Below are 23,346 nucleotides of genomic sequence, written 5' to 3'. Positions count from 1 at the left end.
TCAGAATTTTCTTATCTATGTTCTTCAGAGCATAGACCGGATTTTGAGTTTTGGAGAGTAAGGATAGTATTTTAGTGGTTTGCCTTCAATGCTAGTATAATCAAAGCACGATTAAAAGAAACTTAAATCAAGAGATCATTTTTCTTTTGATTCTGTGATTTATCATTCTAAGAATGAATCTATATTCTTCACAGTCTCGTTTATTTCCAAGGCATTGAAATTTACTCCAGATAATTCTTGCTGCAGTGTTATGGCTTTAGCAAATAACAAAATCAGGAAAATGCCCAAATGTATTAAAATATTTCTCTGCATTGTAATAAAGATATGCTGAGATATGTTAAAAATACTTTAAGATTTTCAGTATGAATTATTATAATTATCAATAATGTATTATTTTGATATTAATATTTTAGAAGATATCAATAAAACATAATTTTAAAAGGTTGAATGAGCAGCCTTTGGAATTTTACAGGTAATGGTATTGCTTCATGCTCTCTATATTCAGTGTGTCCCTTTTAAAATTTAGAATTACTTTACACTGTTAGGTTGCTCTATTTTTGCACCGGTTTAGAACTAGGAATGAATTTCTACTTCTTACAGACCTGCAATGTCCAAAATTTATTATCTGAATAATGACTTCTAGAGAATGAGAGCTGTAAAATTTTGCTATCATTCCAGACATTTCAGATGAGACTTATCTCTCATTTTTTTACAAAGAGTAGTAATTCCTATTTCTCACAATAGATCTGATTGATAAAGTTAAACTTAGCAAGTTTTTCCTCTTTTCAATTAGAAAGAGAATGTTTACGTGATGTTAGGTCACCTGCATGGTTTTGGAGTATTTTCCTGGTTTAGTTTCAAAGAGGTTAAGAAAGGGAACATGTTTAAACATTTTTCTTCCGTAGTTTTTACGCTGACTTTTGGGAAGAAGCATGCAAAACAAGAAAGGATCATGAGCATTAAATGAACTGGGATTCACCCTTATCAAACAGGGGTCCCTCAGGGTTTCTAGGCAACATATTTAATCATTATAATAAAAATGCTTTATTTAGTTCTTTTTTTAATAATAAATATATAATCGAAACAATAAATTTATTTAGTCATTTGTGTTATATATATAGTATATGTAATAGGTATGTATTTTTAAAAAACTTATACGTCTATTATATAAACAAAAGTAATTACATATCCATGTAATTAATACAGTTTTACAATAGCATTTTTTGAATAATCATTAAAGTAAATAACATGTAGATTTATATACACATACTTCCATTTCTTGTGTATCCTATCTGCTGTTGTGTCACTGTCTGCTGATAAAAATTCAACAGACCATTTAGGTTCTTTGAAATGAGAACATAGTGGAAGCACTCTGGAGACTCCTTCAGAAAGAACTGCTAACAAAAGCCGGTGCTGTGGGTAAGAGGTAGTATTTACCATATTCAGTCCACTGCAGTTTTCCTTGTTTGAAAGACATGTAATATATCTTTTAAATTTAGCTTTATATCTGCTTTTTTCATCATGTCAAGCTTGGTAAGTGAATATTGTGAACTGCGAATAATTTCTCTGAGACAAGAGTGAGCTCTCTGCAGAGCAAACTGCATTATGGTCTGTCATTCACACTTCAAGTAAGTTGAATAATAAACCAGTGATTTTTACTGTGACTGAGATGTAGAAGGTTTTGACCCTGAAACAAATGTTGGTTTTTTTAAATTCTATTCTGATGATTTAAGGATGTATAAGTAAATATGTCTGCATGTCTGTATAAACATACCTTTATACGTAAATATATCTATGTACGAAGATACAGATTCATCACAGACATACTCTAGGCATCACAAAAATTTTGATTTAATGTCTGACTCAAAAGAGCCATGCTGAAATTGCCTTAAGGGAAGGATAAAGTTGCTTTTTCAGTTCCCAGTTCATTAGAAGAGTGATTGAATTGGTGTGCCTGCACCATGACAGGAGAAGGTCTTGCTAATAGATGGGATTTTTTTCCTATTAAAAGGTCTGCAGGAATGTCAGGGGAATAAAAAAGCATGAGTAGTTTAAATAGGCTCTGTTGTCAAAAGTCTGATAATTAATCAGTCTGATAATTCCTGCTTCTTTCAGTACAAATATGTTGTGTATAGATAACTGTGATGAAGACTGACATCCACTTTTAGAGTGAATGTTACGTGTTTTCTGGTTATGGAAATAAGAATTCTCTTACAGATCCATTTTCAAAGGAAGTTCTAGTTCTAAGACTAGTGTTCTAGTGCTTAGTTGGGTGTCCTCGTGGCCTTGCTTAAAGATGGGCTTTTTTTTTTAATACGAAGAGCTGCAAGCATCACTTAGAAATGAGAGAACTCACTTCCTTTGAGGCAGTGGAGGGATCAATCCATTTACCTCAGATACTTAAACATGAACATTTGTTTTAATGTTTACTGACCTTGCTGTGACTAAGTGGAATACTGGGTATCTTAGATTCATTCAGTTAGGATTAGGGTCTGATATATCTATGATACGGAGTCAGGAAAGAACCCTTTTCAGGAGTATTTATGTATTTTCTGTTTGCTCATGATTGCAAATCCATTCATTAGTAAGCCATAACTCACTTTACTTCCATGGATTAGCTGCAAAATGATGGCATAGGAGTAGACACAGCTGTATGTGTATGCAGCTGAATATTCCTATAGAAAAGTATCGTACTTGTTCTGTGTGCTGGTATTTTGCTCTCTAACATAGACATTACTTCCAACATAAATTCACAGTTCTCCATCTCCTCTTTTCTAAAATACATTTTTAAATGTGCCTAATTTCTGAGGGATTTCAGTGTCTAAGGCCTCTTGGGTATCAATGTGAAGCAAGATAGGAACCACTGAGGATGATAGCCATGACTATGGCTAGCCATGACTAGTTGAAAGTCTACTTAAGAGAAAACAAAATGTGAAGTAGAACAGTTGTCAGCATGTTATTTTTTTATTATACCTCTGTAATAACACAGCTGCAGAACATTGAAAATATAATAGAATTGTTCAAGTAATTTAAATAATAGTTTAAAAAATGGAAAAGTGAGTAATAATACAAAATACCAATACATTCTATGTGAGAGTCAGGATCGCAGGAATTATTGTAATCAATTTGTTCATGATACATTGCTTCTCTTTGCCTGTTGGAAGAGATTTAATAAAAAAACAGCAGAACATTTAGTTGAACTCATTTCAGAAAGAGTTGCATTTCAGTTAGCATTTTTCTGTTGCTAGATACTGAGTTCTAAATAAGATGGCTGTTTGGACTATTGTGTTGATGTGCTTATTCGAGGTCTCAACTACAGAAATAAAGGCAACTTCATAGAAAAAATGAACAAGTTGATTACACCAACGCATTCTAATACATTGCTGAATCCACTGACAAAGTGTAAAGTGAACTCTTTGTAGATAAATTGAAGCCATTCTCCAAAATTTATTGTAACTTTCGGTATGTTAATAAATAAGTATACATCTATATTCTAGATCCCAGGTGATCTCTGACACAAATACTGGTGGATGTTTGGACTGGAAATTTGGGGCTTCCATTACACCATTTCAAATAAAATCATTTGATGTGGAAGCATCTATGTAGTAGTACAGTAGTTGTGACATGATTAAATTAATGTATCTGTGCTGCTTATATCCTGGGCTGAAGATTATGCTAAAAAGAGAAAAAAAAGAAGAGATGCATTAGTTAAAATGTAAAAATAGTGATTCATATTTATTTGATACTTAAAAGAGCTGACTTGCAAAAAATATGGTAATAGGCTGCACATTGTGGAGTTCAAAAAAAGCATGATAGACTCATCTATAGGTACCTAAGCAAGACCACCTTTTTGGATTTTATATTCTGTTTAATTTAAGGTACAAAAAATATCTACTTTCTTCCTCTCCTCTATCTGTCTATTCCTCCTATCTGTCTATTCCTCTCCTGTATCTATCCTGCTGCCTGTGCTGGCAGCAGTGGCAGCAGGATGAAGAGATTAGGGCTGAGGAATTGTGATTCTGGTAATCGAGGTTAGAAATTGCTTGGAATATATCCCTGTGCTTTTTCATTTAATCCAATTGTTTCTGTTATTCCAATTTATAAATAAATAAATTCATAATTTTTCTGTGAATTTTCTTGCACTCCTAGCACCTGAGGTGAATAAGCCATACAAACTAACATATCAACTCAACAGCTGAATAAGTTTCTTCAGCAGAAAACCTCTTAAAATTGATGGCTTGCTGCAGTATGCAGAGCACTAAGGAAAGGAAATATTTATAGTTTTTTCTCCTGACTTCTGACCATTGAAATTAAAAGCACTTCCCCCACCCCCTCAATTGCAGTTAAATCTCAGGAAAAAATGAGTCGTTTTTCTTGGCAGAAATTGGTTTTAATGACATTAAGATGATGTTATACTTAAGACAGAGTCTGAAACATTAGCCCAAAATTAGACATGCTGCCAAAATTTTTTTGGCCTTTTTACATATGCTGCTAAACTTATGCAACAATAGCCATATTGTTCACAGGGGTTTGTTTGGTTGGTTTTAATTTGTTTTGTTTTTACAACTAAGAAGTATGGTTGGAAAGTGTTTTGAAAAACGTTTCTGTTGACTAACGACAAGGTCCCAAAGTCATTCGCATCTGTATACTTCAAATGAGGCTTTTCAAAATATTGAAAAATTGGTTACAGCTGGCTGCACACCCTGACGGCTGAAAATAAAACTCCCATACCAGTCATAACTAGCAATTCAATTTAACTTATGCACAGTGAGAGCAACAAAACACAGTTTCTTTCCAAAGAGGTGGCAGTGCAGTCAGAACTTCTACGTCTGCCTTTCATGCACTGATAATTAAAAAATATCAAAACAAAATCCCTAACTGGAAAATACACCCTCCCTTTATAATTATCTATTTCAAAGCTGTAATCGAGCATTTCATTATAGAGATGCTAATCAATCCAGAACAATACTCCTGGGAGAGCACACACACCCCAAGATATAACGGGTATAATAGAAATGGTGCAGAAACTTTACTGGGTTACAATAGTCGCTCGAGCATTTCTATTGTGAAAGATGAAACTCCCGCAAGTGCCTTGCAGTGTTCCATGTGGAACGTCAGGCTCATCTTGTAGACTTCAGATCTATTGAAAAAATAGATACTTTGTTATCAGTACAAATAAGCAGAATGCATTCATTAACAAACAAACGAAAAACAAACAAAAAAGAGAAACATTTTCATTCATCTAGGCAGATTCTTAGGTAAAACTAATGACTGGTGGTAAAGGAAACCAAAACAGGAATTGTCTTTCTTGATTATGTTTTAGGTTTTGTTTTTAAATTAATAAATGTATCATAATTTGAAGCGTCCTCTAAAATTTATTGTAGAGGTTTTATCTCTGTGGGATAATGAAAACACTCCAGCAGAAATATCTGAGCCCTGAATAACCACTGCCATTTACAGCCCTCTTCGTAGTGTAATGTGCACAGCTTTATGATTTCTGCAAAAGACTGATGGCCACAACGTTGTGCTTCGTGTGGAGTTTGAGTATCTCTGCTACATGGGTGACATCTTTCTATAGAAGGGAGAACAGAAACTTTTATCTGCCTGTGTTTGGAAAACGATGTTGTGGTAACATGGGTGCTAATGGTGCTATACATACAAGTCAGTAAAGTTATATGGCACATTTTCTCCAAGTATTATGAATAATTTTATTTCATGTTCTAAAAGAGAATTAGTGTAAGCTGAGTCTTTAAAAGTCTTGAAATACTTTAGTGCAACTGTGTGAAGGCTTAAAGTTACAGTGTGCTTCTGTAATGTTAGCGTATGGTTATCTGGTACATGAGGGAAAAATTCTAAAATGTGTTTTGATAGACACCTATATGAATAGGTGTCTTTAATATTTCATTAGATTAATATTTCCTGAGTTTCATTAGTAATAAGCTATTTCTCTAGTTTCATTGTTCCTTAGTTTCATTTCATCATGACTAAAAAAAAAAATATTGTGTAGTTGAAGATTAGGGTCTTTATTTAGTTTGAATCTCATTGGAGTATGTTTACAAGCTACTACTTTCCACCTATAAATTCTACAACTGAAAAAGCAGAAGGCAGAGGGGAAAAGTAGAAGTCCTGGAAGTCTTTGCATATGAGGCACATGTCGAAAAGGCAGATAGGTTGTGTCTTCTACCTTTTGATACAAATTTGAACTCTGCAAATCAGTCCTTTTTCTAATTGCATGTGTGCGCGTGTGTCTGTGTTCTTAAACATGTTGGGCTTTGCTGGTCGTTAAATGCCTTATATGTATATGTATTTGTCTTATATGTATATATATTTGTTTTATGCCTTCTAATGCTCAGATCATAAAAGATACTCCAAATCTGAATGACAGAGAGCCATAATCCAAACCACCATTTTTTATGTTTTCTCAACTATGTATTTTTTATCAAAGGTGACAAACATCATTAGGATAATAATGTTCCTTTTGTGTCATATCCTCAATCCATTTCTTTTTTAGACTGTTCATTTAGGAGACAAACTATCAGTAGTGGCTGCAGTGTAGTTATTTCACCAGTTTAATCTTGAGCAACATTTTTTCTCTGATTTGTCTTGCTAATTTGAGAAGGAAGATATAACAGATTGCCTGTTTCAGAAATTGTGTCATGTTGATAAGTAGTGATAGAGGTAGCTGAGTATATATATAAGCCAGTAGTGTGTAGGAAGTTATTTAGCAGGATGAAACTGTTCCACTGTATGAGTAGGAAAACAATTTTTGCTAAATACGGCATCACCGCTGTAATATTGTGGAGGACATGCATGCCCTGTCCATGCCACAGTGTACTATTGATATGTATGGTATATATGTTGCAAAGATATTTCCATACCTATATACAGTAGAGATCAGATTTAATTTTTCTCATACCCTTTATGAAAATAGTGTTTATTTTGGTGGGTAGTGCATATTCTCACTTTCTTACTGAAAACTGGCAAAAAATGCTGCAAAAGAAGCTGAAGGTTACACAGTGTCAGTATGCAATTAAAAATTGGGTTAGAAATTATCAGCTTGTTGCTAAGACCAGCATGCTTGTGAGAGTAAGGTCACAGCTAGTTTTTCTTTAATATCATCAGCCCAAAAAAGATGAGTGCTTGGGAAGGTGTTGCAGGACTTAAATTTGAAAAATTCTTGCTGAAATGTTTCCTGAGAAGGATGTGAAACCGGTGAAGAATATATGGACTATACATAATGTATTTGAATCTATTCTGGTACTCTATAATAGAGTTGTAAGAGGATGAACCACAGGTCTAACAGGGATTTCTTTTTAGTATCGCATTATTGTAACTAAGACATTTGAGTACCAAGTTGCTTGGGCAAAACAATGTGAATGAAAGCTTTTGGTATAGAAGTTCCACAACTTGCAAGCACAGAGAAGATATATTAAAATCAAAAATAAGAAAAGAGCGTATGTGTACTAACAAATGTTTTGTACAATCTCAGACTGTACATTGTTTAATGTTTAGTAATAGATTTCACAATGGAAATCTTTTGTCAATCTCAGTTTGCTTTCACCAGATCAAATACAAGAAGTCTGTGGGAATATAACCTTTCTGCTTCTCGCTTTACATTTGAAGGGTTTGTGGTATAGGTTCTGTGAAGCACCTGAAGTGCCACTTTAAGTGGCCATACTAAGTCACTCATTTCTGCTAATTACAGGTAAATCTGTAGTAGGTAATGAAGTCTGCAAAGGAAAATATGTTTTGAACCATGTTGTCTGTCCCTTCTGATAATTTTATGATTTTATTTGGTAACAAAACTGGCTTGTCAACATTATGACATTAGTTTGGTGTCTAAAACCAAAAAGTGGCACTTTCCTTAGTAAGGAAACTTGCATCAATAAAATATATGTAGTTTTTTGTTGACTTTTAACTCTTTTTTCAGAGTTTATAACATTACCTTTACTTTTTCTTAGAGTATAGTAAAAGGTAGTGTACGTTACAAAGATAATTTGTAGTTCTCATCTCTTTTGCAAAAGACCTGTGGACAACCAAGCATAGTTATGCCGTGTCTTAGTATGGGAAATGCATGGTGCTGCTATTGCTTCGGGGAGTTTTTGTACTTTATTGTCAAATAATTTTATAATGCCAACTACTTTTGAAAAATAACCATTTCAGCTCTCCATCTCTTCCTCTAATACAATTGTATTGCCATCAGCAACATTATAATAAAGTGCAGTCAGGCTAAACTAGCTGCAGCTGGATTACTGTCCTGTGTGTACTGCAAATTCACTGTCTCAGTCAGTCATGCTTCAATCTGATTAGCCAACAAGTATATTGGAGAGTATTGAAACAAAACTAAAAAGTGAAAAGGAAAAAGAAAAGCCATAAAAGAAGAAATTACAGAGAAGAGAGAAAAGATGCATGGCAATATTGAAGTCAGATTTGACCTGTTAGCTTCAAACTTGCAAATATATTTCTACCTTTATTTTAGTATCTGCAATAGCCAGTATGCTTCAACCATGCCTGATCCTAAAGGCGAGGCATAACCTGAATTTTTCATATTTTCCCTTCTGAAAAAGACACAGAAAAGGCAAAATTTTTCTGAAAATAAGTCAACTCTTTAGATATAGTCTGTGTCATGTGTACAGCAGTGTAGCTCTAGAATCATTCTCATTGGTAGGTCATCCAAGTACCTAGCTGTGGGAGAAAGCAAGCTCACTAAAAGATGCTACCTCTGACAGTAACCGTGGTCCCGGAACTTGGCTGCTCATGGTACCATCTAGCTGCTCTAACTAGTCATGCTTTTTCATGGGACTGCTGGGATCATCTGCTTGAAAGCTGGTTTCAAGCCCGTTTTCCTGGGAGTGTCTGATGAGTATGTGGCGTACAGCACATTGGCTCTGTGAATGTTTTAGTATGTGGTTCACATGCTCATAGGTTTAGCCTTTCCTAAGAGGTGACAGCTGCACAGCTCTACTGTTGTTAATGTGGCAGGCAGCCGAAGGAGACTGTAACAAACTGTCTATGACAGATACCCATTTTTTATTATTTTGAAACAAAAAACTAAGACAAAAATCAGTCTGTAAATGTTTTTACGAAGACCACAGTCATTGTTCTTAAGTCAGACTTTGGAGGCAAACAATTCATAGAATCATAGAATCTAGAAGAATTTGTGTTGGACAGGAAGTTTGAGTGCAACCGTTAATGTAGAACTAGGTCCACCACTCAACTGTATCCCTAAGCACATTGTCTACATGTCCTTTAATATCTCCAGGGGTGGTGAATCAACCACTTCCCAGGGCAGACTGTTCAAATGCTTAGCTACTCTTTCAGTGAAGAAATTTTTGCTATTGTACTAAACCTCCCCTGGCATAGCTCAAGAGAGTTTCCTCTTGTCCTATCACATTTCACTTGAGAGAAGAGACCAATCCCCACTTGGATACAGTCTTCTCTCAGGTAGATGCAGAGAGCGATAAGGTAACCTCAGAGTTTCCTTTTCTCTAGGCCAAACAACCTCAGCTGCTCCTCACAGGGTGTGTGCTCCAGACCCTTCACCAGCTTCATTGCCCTTCTCTGGACTCACTCCAGCACCTCAAGGTCCTTCTTTAAGTGAGGGACCCAAAACTGAACATAGAATTTGAGGTGCGGCCTCAGCAGTGTTGACTACAGGGGAACAATCACTTCCCTAGTTCTGCTGGCCACGCTATTGCTGATACAGGCCAGGAAGCCATTGGCGTTCTTGGCCACTTGGCCACGCTGCTGATCATGTTCAACCGCTGTCAACCAGCAGCTCTAGGTCCCTTTTCACTGGGCAGCTTCCCAACTACTCTGCCCCCGGCCTGTAGTGCTGCCTGGGGTTATTGTGGCCAAAGTATGGGGCCTGGTGCTTGGCTTTGTTGAACGTCATGCCATTTTCTCAGCCCATCAATGCAGTCTGTCCAGATCCCTCTGCAGAGCCTTCATACCCTCCGGTAGATCAACAGTTGCGTCTAAACTTGGTGTTATTTGCGAATTCACTAAGGGTAGACTTAGCCCCCTCATCCAGAACATCATGAAAGATATTGAATAGGACTGAGCCAGTATCCCTGGGGGATACCACTAATGACCTGGCAATTCTATGCACATTATTATGGATTTAACCCTCTTTCTCTTCTGTGGTTAAAGATCATAATACAGATTAGCCTGCTCTTCTTTTCCCCCCTTTCTATCTTTTTGTCTGCCTTTCTGTCTTCCTGTCTTTTTTTAACAAGTGTCAGAATAGAGTTTACTTTCTGTAATTTCTCATACGGGCGAAGTTGGAGATGGATTATTGCAGGGTAATCATAGTTAAGTAATTTACGGGAGTCAAGACTAGGGTATTGGCAGAGTTTGTGTTTCAGACAAGAAGTCAGTCTTAGTAGAAGACATTTCATTTGTCCAGGTAACCTGTTATCTGTGGCTTTGTAACATGATTTAAATTTTTACAATAGATTCTTAACAACATGTTGCTTTAGTATCTATTGACAGATAACATTGTATGCTTTTCTCACATAGCAAGGCTATTTCTAGCTGAGGACTTCAGCCTTTGCCAGCACAATGCTTTTTTCTTGAGCCATTATTTGGGAGGAACAAAGTTAAGTTATGCAGTGTTCTAATGAGTTGTTTCTGCACCATGAATAAGAAGAGTTCTTAGGACTTGCAGAAGTGACTAAAATGGCAGAAGTGACTAAGCATCGAGATACCTGACAACTTACAAATGGGTATTTTAATTCATGATTTAGAATGTGACTGAAGCTATTTAAAGATCAGGCTAGGCAGGGTTTTCTGTGTATGGTTTAAGATTACATATAAACATGATTATTTTCATAAATAAATGTGAACTTTAAAACAACTTTCTACGTGAGAAAAACATCCCAGTAGTGTGCTTTTAAGGTGCTTTGCTGTCATTGAGTTGATTTATTCACTAAACAGTTTCATTTATTTCTCTGGTTATTGAAAATCCATTTTCTATTTTGCATGTAACAGAAGAATCCTTGTTGAAGTCCGAAATAGAATTACAATGTAGAATCAGATATATTAAGTTGTTCAGTGTAAGCAAAATTCTACCTATCACTGCAACTCATTTGTGCTTTTATAGTGATGTAGTTCAAAGGCCTGCATGATGTCAGAAACTTACTGTTCTAGGATGGGTGTTAACTCCTGTTGGATTAAATGTAACAGGGAAATTCAGGAATGATAGAAGAGCATTAAGGGTGTATTATTATCCAGAGATTGATAAGACTAAACTTTGGAACACTCAACGTAGCTTTCTTTAAAGTTTCCTTTATCATGTGTTTGCATTTTGGCGTTTTAAAGAATAAAAACATAACGAAACATGGAATTTTTCCAGAAGGTCAACTATGAAAACTTTTATCTGTTTTAATCAATAAAAGAGCAAGCAAAATGTTGAACATCTGATAGTTGCCCTCATTGCTTTGGAAAATATATTTAATTCTCTTTAAAAGATATTGTTTTACCCAGAGGTATTTCTGAATTGATTTTGATTAAAGAGCTTATGAGCATTAATTTTATGCATTATTTCCTATTCTTTCTAGTAATGATTCAGCTGTCAGTCAGGTTTTTGCAGCCAAGATTTGTCCGTGAAGTCTTGTTTATTTTCCTCTTTAAGGAGGGATCTTTGTTGGTATGCAAATATATGAAGTATTTACACTTCTTCCATGACTAGTTCCAGTAATATTTTTAATTTGTTTTTCATATATCTTCTCTTGCATTTTTCTGGTATTAGAAATCTGTGGCTTGGACATGGATGTAATTTAGGGTTGTGGGTGTGATGAATGAAATGTAGAAACAGATTTCAACGCAGTCTCCTGTTATAATCTTTGTTGCCAGGTATTCTTAGAGAAACACTTTTTTGTTTTGTTTTGTTTTGTTTTTAATACAAGGGAAAATATAGAGGCTTTCTATGGGAAGAATTTGGGATTAAAGAGAGATGACCATTAATTAAAATCCAAACAATTCAAAACTTCAGAAAAGTTGATCAAGAAATCCTGTTTGTGTAATGGCACAAGTGAGCTCTCATACCTTTGCAATCTTTTTTTTCCAAAAAAAAAAAAAAAGTCACTGTTTGTGTTTTTTTCCCATGTGCATCCCTACCTCTGCTGTGAGTTCTTTTTTAATTTGTGTCTTTTCTGAGACATCTTGAATTTCTGTGTTATCAAGCATTTACATGCACATGGAGGCATGGAAAAGCAAGCAGAAAAATAAAATTAGTATTTACCTTTTTTTACTTTTGCTTCTAAGATTTGCCTCTAGGTGTGCATATTTCCTGTAACTGTCTTGAAGCCAGGACCATCTCCTGAGTACTGTGGTAGCACCTAAAAGATTATTTTTGCTACTAACATAAACAGACAGCAGGGAAGCATTCTGGTGTTCAGATGTTTGATTCACCCAGTTTATCCCTTTGAGGATAATTGTTGCAAGTGCTCATGCCCAGGTACTATCATCTGCTGTGCTCATACTAAGGAGAATTCTTTTTTGTGTCTGCATTGAACAGTGGGAAGCTGCACATCTGCACTTTTATTGATCCTATTAATAGATAATACTAATCAGGAAAAATCTATCCTCTTACTTACTTACATGTTATTGTTAGATATACTACCTAGTTTCATAGATAACTCTTTTAGAGATATTGGAAGAGTCATTTTTGATTATTTAATACAGCAGTTATGCAGTACTTATCCTAAAATTAGAACAGCTTTTATTAAAGCTTCAGAAAGAGAGGTTTGTTTTTTTTTCAAATAGCTGTTGATGTCTCTGTAGTCGTGATCTCCTACCAAGGAGAAGCACCATCTTTCTGTACACTGGTGCAGTGTGAATGTTTTAACATGGTCTGGTAATCGAGCACCTCACTCTGGATTAATTCTGCAAGGCAATTATTGGTCCTCTGATGACAAGGCTAGTATAACCTGGTGCTGCAAATGCTATTTGTGTTTTCACTGTCTTTGGTACCACACACTGAATGTAACAAACCACTGGGGTCAGGAGGAAAGTGAAAAGAGAAGGAATTACGTCATTTAATAATTAATAAGGCTTTAGATGAGCATTTCACTTTGGAACTATTAAGGTGGCTTGATTTGAAAGTTGATAATTGTCCTGATAATTGCGTTTAGTCCTTGTAAGGAATTGCATCTCCAAGTCGGTTTGCACGAATAAGCCAAGTACAGACATACATTCATTCATGGCCAGTCTTCATGAACGAAGATTTGGGAAAGGTCTTTTACCCTTCCAGCCTGCGCAGTGGATTTTTTAGGTGAGACACAGCGTGCGCTGAACTGAGCCCACCCTTTAATCCTGAGGTTCATCTGCCGGGGCCAAGCGAGCTTGGACGGTGGCAGTGAGGGTCTCAGGATGTAGATTTGTTTAGAGTGACCTTCTCTTAGATGGATGGCCTTACAGGGCTGAACGAGCTCCATCTGCCCAGGAAAGTCCCCTGACCGGGAATCAAACCTGGGCCGCAGCGGTGAGAGCATTGCATCCTAACCACTAGACCACCAGGGGGCCCAGAGACATACATACAACATGATTATTAATGTCAATGTTTATACAGTTGTCAGTAGTAGGATCTCTGTCTGAAGGCTGGGGGTTTTTTGTAGGTAAAGCTGAGGCAGACTTGTATGGAGAACTTTGGTAGGACCTAAATGTCTCTTGGCTTACTTCTTTCTAGTGTTATCAGCTCATCATCTGCGTGCCTCCATTAACAGTGTATCTTCACCTACCGTCTTTACTTAGGTGCTTCTCTTTATTTGACCTAAAATACTAGAAGTTTGCTGTGGAGGCCTAAGCAGGCCAAGAGGGAAGACAACCGGCAAAAGGTCTCCTGGAAACTTTAGTGTGTTTATCAGGTTAGCTACAGCTATGACAATCAGAAGCATCAAAGAAACGAAGTACTGAGGGCTTTCATTTTTATGATCTGACTGATAATGAATATTACCTTCAAAGCAGAGACAATGAGTGCAGTATTCCCAAGTGGTTGTATGTGCATTTAGAATGAGAGAATGGAATAATAAAAAACCCCACCTTTTTCTTCTCAACCTTTTAGTTGCCAGGTTTTGTGATACATCCCCTCCTTTGCTGCTCTTAGGGGATAAATGCATATTGACATATCAAGATCATGAGATTTTTAGAATTCTTCCTTTTTCCCCAAGCAGACAATAATATGTTTTCTATTAGACACCACATTTAGTATTTTGATGGGAGTCTTGAAATGTATGAAAATAATCTCCAGTGTCCCATTAAAAGACCGTTGTGTAAAACAAGTACCTTTGAGGTCACCATTTTTGTCCCCTTCTGTGCTCCTCTTATTAATTATCAGCATCATTTCCTCTCCTCTTTCTCCCCTAAAAGGAGTTGGGGAGTACTTAGTTCCATTCACCTTCACACATCAGCTAGTGTGTTTGTGTGCTAATGAAAAGATAGTTTGATTCACAAGTGAGCTGCCTTTAGAGATAGCTCGGGGCTCCCCTGTAACTCCTACGGTCCAGAAGAAGCAAAATATAAATCACCTCTTCCTTGAAAGTACGTTTCATACAACTACATCTTTGTGATAGCATTGGAATCATTACATAGCAGTTGGCTCTGATACAGAGCCTGCACAGACACAAATTGAGTCCGACAGGACTGGTGTCTCATGGACTTTGCTGTCATTTGAAATGCTGGCATGAAGATGGTAGCAATGAAAGGGGGGAGCTGATGCCTTTAGCATTTTGCTATGAAGATTTCTTAGGCTGGTATTTTTTGATGGCAGTAGCTGATACAAATGATAGTTTTACAAAAGAGATTCGTAACGGGCATAGATTTCTGCCAGCTGCTCATGTCTTTTCTTCCTTGAGTAAATTCTTTTGAGCATTGCACTGTACTGAAGATGGGCTCTTTATGCCACCCACAAATCTGTAAGATCTATTTAGTGGAATGATAATTAGTATACTTTTTTCTCTGCCTTCTTTGTTTTTGTTTTTACTGCATGGAAACCACTTGTGTAGTAATGAAGGTAATTTCAAATTGACAAAGCTTATATGTTGCAGATCCTTCAGAAGGTATGATTGCATTTCATGTTATTTTAGTGACAATGTCAGGCTGATAAGGGATATGTCTAGTATTACCTGTCTGAGGGGAAAATATTTTTATATTCCTTAATTTCTGTTAGTGTGGCAAATTTGGACAGGAATGAGACATTGTTTTTTCAAGTCATGTGCTTGAGCTGTAGTGCTTCCAGTATATCATATTCAATTATGCATCATAATAAATGAAATTAATTGAATTGGAATATCAGCTCTTTATTCAGTGCTGGATTTCTGTTTTTCTTTTAGGCATAATTCAGGAAATCATGACAGGAATTTTAACCTTTGAAAGTTGTTGAACTATGCAATATGAAGCAGAATATCTCATGAAGCAGATTTTGCTGTGTTATTCCTACCAAATGCCAGGGCATCAACTCCCAGTATTGTCCTTGCATGTGGATTTATTATGGATCTTTAATCCACTTTGATTCCCTTCTTGCAACATGAGTATTCCAGTGATGTATTATACTTAAACTTCATCAACACCATCAGTTCCTGTGGTTCAGAAGGTGCTGTTGAATGCAACTAAAGAATCAGGATGTGACAGGTGCTTGATTATGGTGGTAAAGGTGCACTGAGAAATACTTTGGAACAGTGCTAACATATACTGTACCTTGTATATCAGTACTGTACTAATATATATCAGTAGCCTGAAATGGATTGTGTTTCTTTTTCCTTTTGCCTTACTATTTGTCTTTTAAAATTTTATTGCCTCAAATTGTGAATGCTTTGGAAAAAAAAAAAAAAAAAGAAAAACTCTGTCCTATTCTTTCTAATTCTATTTTTATCTTTTCACAGGCTCTGAAAGTACTTCATCTGAAATTTCAGACCGGACAGACTCGCAGTGGCTTCTAAGCCAGTGAGAACAAGGCTGCTAAAGCATGCTGGTGCCAAGCTGTCGGATGATGCACGTAGTCAGGCCAGTGGTGGTGCTCCTGTGCTTGCTACTGTGTGCTGATGCTGAAAGTAAGCTTATTAATTCATTTGGGCTTAGGTTCTGGCCATGATGAATAGTTTTGTTTTCACCTGGTGGTTACTAAGAGTCTAGGAATGAGTTTCCTTTTGAGTAATTCTTAAAAAATATCACAACCAGTGTTTGCAAAGGATTGTTTATGCGACTTCCATATGATTTTTCTTCTTAATTCCCCTTTTCTTAAGCATCTAATGGTTCATGCTAAGGTGGTGGAGACCATTTCCACAAAGTTACATGGTTAAAACAGAGACCAACCTTGATTACTAGACATTGGTCAAATACCTTAAAGATTTCTGTAATTCTTTGAATAACTGTTTTTTTATTTTGGTTAAAAAAAATCCCACTCCCAATTAATATCCAGTCCAATTAAAATTCCAGTTCCTTTGTAACTGCCACAACAGCTGTTCTAATGTATTATTTCCGACAGCTGTCACAAAGTACAGTATCCAAACAAATCAAGCAGAACTGACAACTTAGTGGCTGGCCTAAACCTGCGACAGTTCAGTGAGGAAAGGCACCTATGTTTACTTGTATTGAGGGGAAGCTGTTGGATTTTGGTCAATTAGTTCATCTATTAATGAGAAGATAATATCTTTTTTTTAATTAGGAAATCATTAGGTCTGCCTTGATTACATGTTTTCCTTCTCTCAGCTGTCCTATGGCTTCTTGCAGAAGTAATGTGCAAATGTGAAAAGCCATTTGCTTTCCACCTGTTGGTCTGCAGTTTACTGCAAACTAACTGTTATGTTTGCTACAAGCTGACTGTTAATATTCACTTGATTGAGGGATATTTTTCCTATTGAATCTTCCTGACTATATGCAGATACATGATCAATCGATAACTTTGTTCTAGCTCTGTCTTTAGAGGACTTCTGTGTTTTATCACACCCATATTAAGTAGGAACATAGAATAAAAGAAATATTGTTAGTAAGGTTGAATGAATCAGTTCTCAGTAAATGTGTATTGAAGAGTTCCTGATCACTCCACTTATTGCCTGTGCTCCAGGTATACTGTGTTACAGCAATAAAATAGATACAAAATCTTTTTCGTTTCATGCATAATAAGACTTCCGTCTTTTTAAGTGTAGCTGTATGAAAGCGAAGTAAATGGGGGAAAAAAAGAACAAAACATACATGTTTTTTCAGTACTGGCAGCTGAGATTCTTTGGCCCCTTTCCAGATAGATAATGACCAGCTGGGATGATTGTGTCTAAGGTGAAGCCAAGGACATTTTAACACTTTAGCCAGCAAATAATTAATTGGGAAGTGGCCCATATGTTGGATGGTTTTGCAGTTGTTGTATTCCACCTATTTTAAAAGTTGTAAGATGCACAAAGATCATCTTTTGTGAGTGTTACTCTCAGAATGAGACTATGATTCTGAAGTATTTAATATGCACAGGCTTTTAAACTGCTTAGATAATTATATACATACATACAAATGGTATACATTATATGGTACAAATTAAATTGTGTGTCATATATGTGTTTATGTGACTCCACTTAATATTGCATTTTTATTGTGAGTTGTAAATTAATGTTATTCTATTTTACCATTTTCTTTGAGAGTCACAGTAGAGTCACACACCATACTTTATTTGGAAGATATGCTGAATCTCCACAGATGTATTTATTTTATGGCCTAGGTGAGAGATAGGACAGCATCCATGAGCCTTCTATGTGTAGAAATACAGAAAGATGTGTCTTCTTCCATATTTAGCCTTTCTCACTTGAAGAAAAATTCCTGCTGTGCTGGAGTTGGTCTGCCCTCTGCTCTTGCAGATACTTTTGCTCCTCTTTGTTTAGCTCTTTCTAAAAGGGTCCCAGACCCTACTTTTGTCTAGTGCTCTTCTTGAACTTCTCAGAAAGAGTGGCAGGACCGTGTTACTTCCTTTTAGTGGGGAGAGGACACAGAAGGTGAGACAAAGAGAACAAAACAGTTGTCAATTTTTTTCTCTGTCGCCATGTAAAGGCAGGCCATGCTGTCCTTTTTTTTTTTTTCTCATAATTTTTCTTTTGCTAACATCAAGGTACTGCAGAAGAAAAGGTATATCCTGACATTGAGACTGCATTGTACACTTTCTAGAGTAATTGCAAATGGGTAAGGAACCCATACTCTTCCAGTCTCACTGTGAAATCACTGTGAGTGGGATCCAAGTATCAAGCTGGCTTAATGCTGTTGAAGAGGTTGCCCTTAGAACTTTTGTGTTTACATAAAACCTTCACAAGTTGAGGAACGGAATGAGGTATCTTTGTTTTGTGAAAGACCCCAGCCTCTGAAATGTGGTGGCGTGGGCTGATAAACTCTCCTATAGTCCCTTCAAGGGATACAGGATGGAAGTCCAGCTTCCCTGGTGGACTAGATGATCGCAGTGTGCCACTTAATGTGTGCAAACAATATTTGATTCTTACTGTTTATCTGTAAACTAAACTTATGCTTGACTGAGCGAAGTAAGCTAAACTGAAAGGTGCTAAAATTACCTTAGCTCTTCTACCTTTTCTTGTTACTAATATGAAGTGTTACTTGTAAGGATTAGAAGTGAAAATCTCAAGAATCGTGAGGTTTTAGAACCCTCTTTTATGTTTGGTATTTGTAGCTTCTGTGAGAAGGAGGAAAACGCTTTAGCTGAGGAAAGAAAATGTTTGTCTTTTTTTTTTGGAACTGCAGTCTGCTAGTTTACAGTATTTTTCTTTGAGTGCCTTGTTCTCAGTGGTGTAGATGGCAACCATGTTAAGGCAATGCTTCACCACATCTACTGATATATTAGTAATATAGCTTTGTTTATCACAAGAAAAGTATGCTTTTTCGTATTTTCTAAGAGAATTAGCAGAAAAGTAACTTTCTAGAAGCTTTCTGCAGGTATGTCTGTTTGATAACAAGAAGCATGTATGTTTCAGAGACTCATACATGACTATTTCTTTTCAGACTATCTAATATAGTATACTGTTACCTCCTTATGACCTTCCCAAATGTCAAGTTAATCACTGAGCTTGAAGAAATATATGAAATATAAAATGCTTCTAAAAGGGTTACTCCTGGTCTTTCCTAGTATCCTAGTTTTGAAAATTAGGAGTCTAATTTGTATTAATAGAATAAAATATTTTTCTGCAGATAGACCTCCTGCATTTTAGTAATTAAGTTCATTCTTGTGCATCCTGTTCCTTTTCCACCCTGAGAAAGACCTGATTCAAAATTCTCTGCTGCATTCCAGTCATTTTCTCTATTTAATGCTTTTCCTTCATTCTTGGTTACATAGTTTCTGCTCTGATGATACTTCTTTTGAGATGCTGTTTTAGAAGAGAAGCGACAATTCTTTCTTCCTTCAGCAGAAGTGTTTGCAGTTGACTATACAAGAGCAAACAGAAATACTAACCGCAAACAATACATTTGTTGTATATTGTTTCCATTCCCAGTTGTTTAAAATGTGAATAACGCTTAGTTTTCTCTCTGGCTGCTAATGCATATGTTTTAGTTACCATCATGCTGTTTTCTCTACACCAGGATCATGAAGGGCTAAAATAGTTCTGGCAGGACAGTGATTACAGATAACAGATGTTGGGGTGATCGAGACAAATTCTTATTGAAATAGTATTTAAAGACAGTAGTTTAGTATTGGTGAAACCAGTTTTTCCTCTATATTTTTTTGGTTTTTTACTTGTTTGTTTTTTTTTTTTTCATTTTGCTTTTTAAGGAACACTTGTGTTTTTCCCTGCTAATGCTTCTCTTTCCCTTTAAAAAATTTTTGTATTCTTCAACAAGCTAAAACACATTCACGCAGTCCACATTGAAATTTTGTTTCTAAGCATTGTCTACAACACTAAACTACCCTAGACAGACCTTTTGAAGTAATTAACTTATAGAAAGCAATTCTAATAAGTCTTGCAAGTGGACATACACGGTTTACACACACAAAAAACCCCCTATTCCAGAATAGCTTCATAAACACTACATGCAGGCAAACCCAATGTGGATTTATTTACTATTTTTGCACATGTGCCCTTGATAACTAGGACTAAATTTGTTTTATATTAAATTTATATTTAAACTCCAACATCTTTGAACAGATAATTTAAATTATTGCATTTATTATGGTCAGCAGCAAGAAAAATCTAATGATCAAATGTTTCTGTTCTTTGTCAGTATATTTTTGTATTTTGCTTAAGATGCATCCCTTTGTTTACATTGCTCTTTCTTTCAATAATGGTGATGTATGCAGGACAGTTGAAATATGGAGCTTTTTTTGGGAAGAAAAAAAGCTTCCAATTTTATGTTCTTTTTTTTAAGGATTTTTTATATGCTCTCTTAAGTTCAACCCTAGGACATTTTTTGGTTGATTTGATGAAAATTCATATATTCTACTGTGAGAGTAATTTTATATTGGACTTGTTAAATATAATATTAACATATGTCAAGTAGATTACTCTTCAGTTCTCAAAAGTTTTAGTTTTAGGGAAAAATGGGACAGCTAGTTATAACAAACCATTCCATATATATTCATTTTACTCTGCAGCAAAGTGAAGCCTTTGGAATAAATGCGATAGTTGAGATGAAGTTGAGATGAAGAATCAGGGAAAGTGAAAACATTGTGTGATAATTCGAAACATACCAACCTAGTTGCAAAAACTACAGATAATACAGCTTTTTGCATAAACCAGGGTATATCCAACCCTTATTATTCAAGTTCTTACACTGAAGAAAATTTTATTAATTTAATTCTAAGAGTAGCCATAACTACCACCATATCTGTTTCACTGCCGTAAATTATTAATAGCAAAATTGTGAGCTGCTTCAGGACTAAAATTTTTCAGTTCACATAATTGTTAAAAACGTGTATCTGTACATAACTAAGCATTTTGAATGTAATATGAACAAAAGATTTGTGTGTATTTTGTAAAATGTAGAGTTAGAATTAACAGGGGTTTGAAGAACAACTGCAGAATGGTTCTTTGTTCATCTCTGCAACTTTGAAGATTACTGCTGTGTCTCTTTCACAGCTGTTGTTAATTTAGGTAGTTGGTGGCCTCTGCCTCCCAAAACCAGAGCAGTGAACAGAGATGAGTTCTGGGCTGTGGAGTTCTGAGAAGCCTTAAAGCCCTGGCAGTTCCACCTGTAGGTGACTGTAGAGGCAATGAAGTTCCCCCAGGTATGAAAGGCTTACATCTTTTGAATTTTCTGGAGTGTAAAACAGAGTCAGAAAATTCAGGCTCTCCCATCTTTCCGGACACCAAGAAATATAGATAAGGGAACTGTATTTAATGGCCTTATAGAGTTGGAAAAACCCACATTATTTAGATTAATGTTGTCTTTTAACAGAAAGTGTTTCTGGAGAAACTACTGTATGGGTAGTTATCTCGCTGTGTATAATTCCCTGCAGCATCAGTAATGACCACTGGCAGATAAAGGAATGTGGGTCATTAATATTCCTGTGTCAGAACTGTCACTGAACTCCGGTGTGTCTGTCTGCTAGATTGCTTAAGAACATGTCTATATACTTTAGAAGTTTACTAGAAGTACATATCATAGTCTTGATATAGGGAAATTCTTAGGGAAAAAGAAAGGAGAAACAGCAATAAAAAAATTTTAGATTGTTTTAGATTATATTCACACAGTAGAACAACTGCTGTGGTGTTTCAAAGTATTTTTACCCCCTGTCTGAGGTTTAATTGTCACTGGCTGAAATGGAGATAGAATCTTGAGTAGCAGCATCTGCTTCAGTAGTGAATTTCTGACAACATCTTTAGCAAATTATAAATATCTGAACATATATAGGAAGATCAGCATTCACTGTTGTCCACCCTCTCTTTCAGTAAACTCCCTCCCCCCAAAGTAACTGATGTATAGGGTCTTTCTGTCTTAAGTAGTGTCTGCTCGAAGCAATATTTGTTCAAAATAATTAAGTAAATATTTTTTAATTTAATCCTTTCAAATTTTTGTGAATATGCACAGTTTTTTAAATGAATTTTTGTTGATGCAAACTAAATTGATTTTACTGCTTCCTTGTAAAGGTAGCAATGTGAAGCATAATGTTACATTTTGACTTTAAATTGCTATAAAATAGGTTTAAACGTAAAGTTGGTGTGCAAATTGTTACTGTGGCTTTCACTGAATCACACAAAACTGTAGGGTACGTGTTACAAGAGAAATGACTAGAATTGTTGATTACAGAGTTTATGTTGTATAATTGAATATATTGATAAAAGGCAAAATTTGAAATTACTCATACAAGGAGAAATAAAAATGTGTGGCATGTGGTCATTTCAGTTTACAAGAAATTCTGGGAGATGACTGTAAACAACACTGGATATGGTAGTAGCAGATAACAGAATTTCACAATGCATACCACATTCTCAAGTTCCTTACAAAAACTAAATTTTGGGAGCCTTTTCCTAACAAGGCTTTTTTCAGGAAGAGAATTCAAGAGAAGTTTAAAATGTGTTATGTTGGGATAGAAATTCTTCCCCTAAATATGTCTGTGAAACTTGAGGGGATAGAGTTTTTGTTCCAGTTTCTGCTTAAGAGCTGATTTTTAAATTAGTTTGTAAAGCTCTCTGTGCTTTCTATTTCAGTAGCAGCATGGATGGAAGAGAGCTTCCACTGCTGTTGATTTTATTTTGGCACATGCAATTGTGAAGGAGGCAGAAACAACAAGGGAGAGCAACAAGAAACTTATTCTGGCAGTGAGGGTTAAGGAGGTATGGGCATTCCAGGACGGTTCCACCTGGGTCATCTTTTTCCTCAAATGATTTCACATACACTTCAGAAAAATCTATAAAATAATTGTTGAGAATGTTGACAGATGATTTCTGGATTAGAAAGAAAAATAGTCAATTGGTCTCATGTTCTAGTAAAACAGCACACATTTTAACAGCCTGAAAGAGAGTAGTATCTTTAAATGTAATTATTTTTTGATGTAAAAAAGTTCCTTGTGTTTAGATGAGGCTGTAGGGTCTAACATCTTTTGATTGAAAAGCAAGAGGATGAATGGGATTAGAAAGACAACCCTGCATATATGGTCATAGTGAGGATAATAATAATGCAGTGTAAGTCTAGTCCTGGTTTCTCATTCTATAATGTTTAGTGTCAAACTGGAGAAAATACAAGGAAAAGAAAGACTTAGATTCAGGATTAGGAAAATGCTTTATCATCTTTCGTAATAAGTTTGTTTATAAAACTGAAGGCTTATTTCAGCTGATAGATACATATTTTCTTCTGAGAAAATGGAGATTGCAATAGATGATTTTGCTCAAAAAATTTGAGAAGAATTTAATTGTAATCTAGTGGCTTGTTGGG

The 23,346-nt window shown here is 35.7% G+C and overlaps 1 protein-coding gene across 1 annotated transcript in view; it reads left to right on the top strand.

Annotated features, from left to right (window-relative positions):
- The window catches only part of PTPRD (protein tyrosine phosphatase, receptor type D), a 350,584-nt gene that overhangs the window by 54,147 nt on the left and 273,091 nt on the right, over positions 1–23,346 (top strand). Inside the window, exon 2 of the mRNA XM_017808222.1 lies at positions 15,882–16,049. Within this exon, the coding sequence (XP_017663711.1) occupies positions 15,965–16,049 (85 nt within the window). The 5' untranslated portion in view covers positions 15,882–15,964. The remainder of the gene's footprint in view (positions 1–15,881; positions 16,050–23,346) is intronic.

This window comes from Lepidothrix coronata, unplaced genomic scaffold, assembly GCF_001604755.1.
Source record: "Lepidothrix coronata isolate B3197 unplaced genomic scaffold, Lepidothrix_coronata-1.0 Scaffold22, whole genome shotgun sequence".
Lineage (NCBI taxonomy): Eukaryota > Metazoa > Chordata > Aves > Passeriformes > Pipridae > Lepidothrix > Lepidothrix coronata.
Note: the sequence above shows the minus strand (reverse complement) of the source record. Positions and strands in the feature narration are given on the sequence as shown.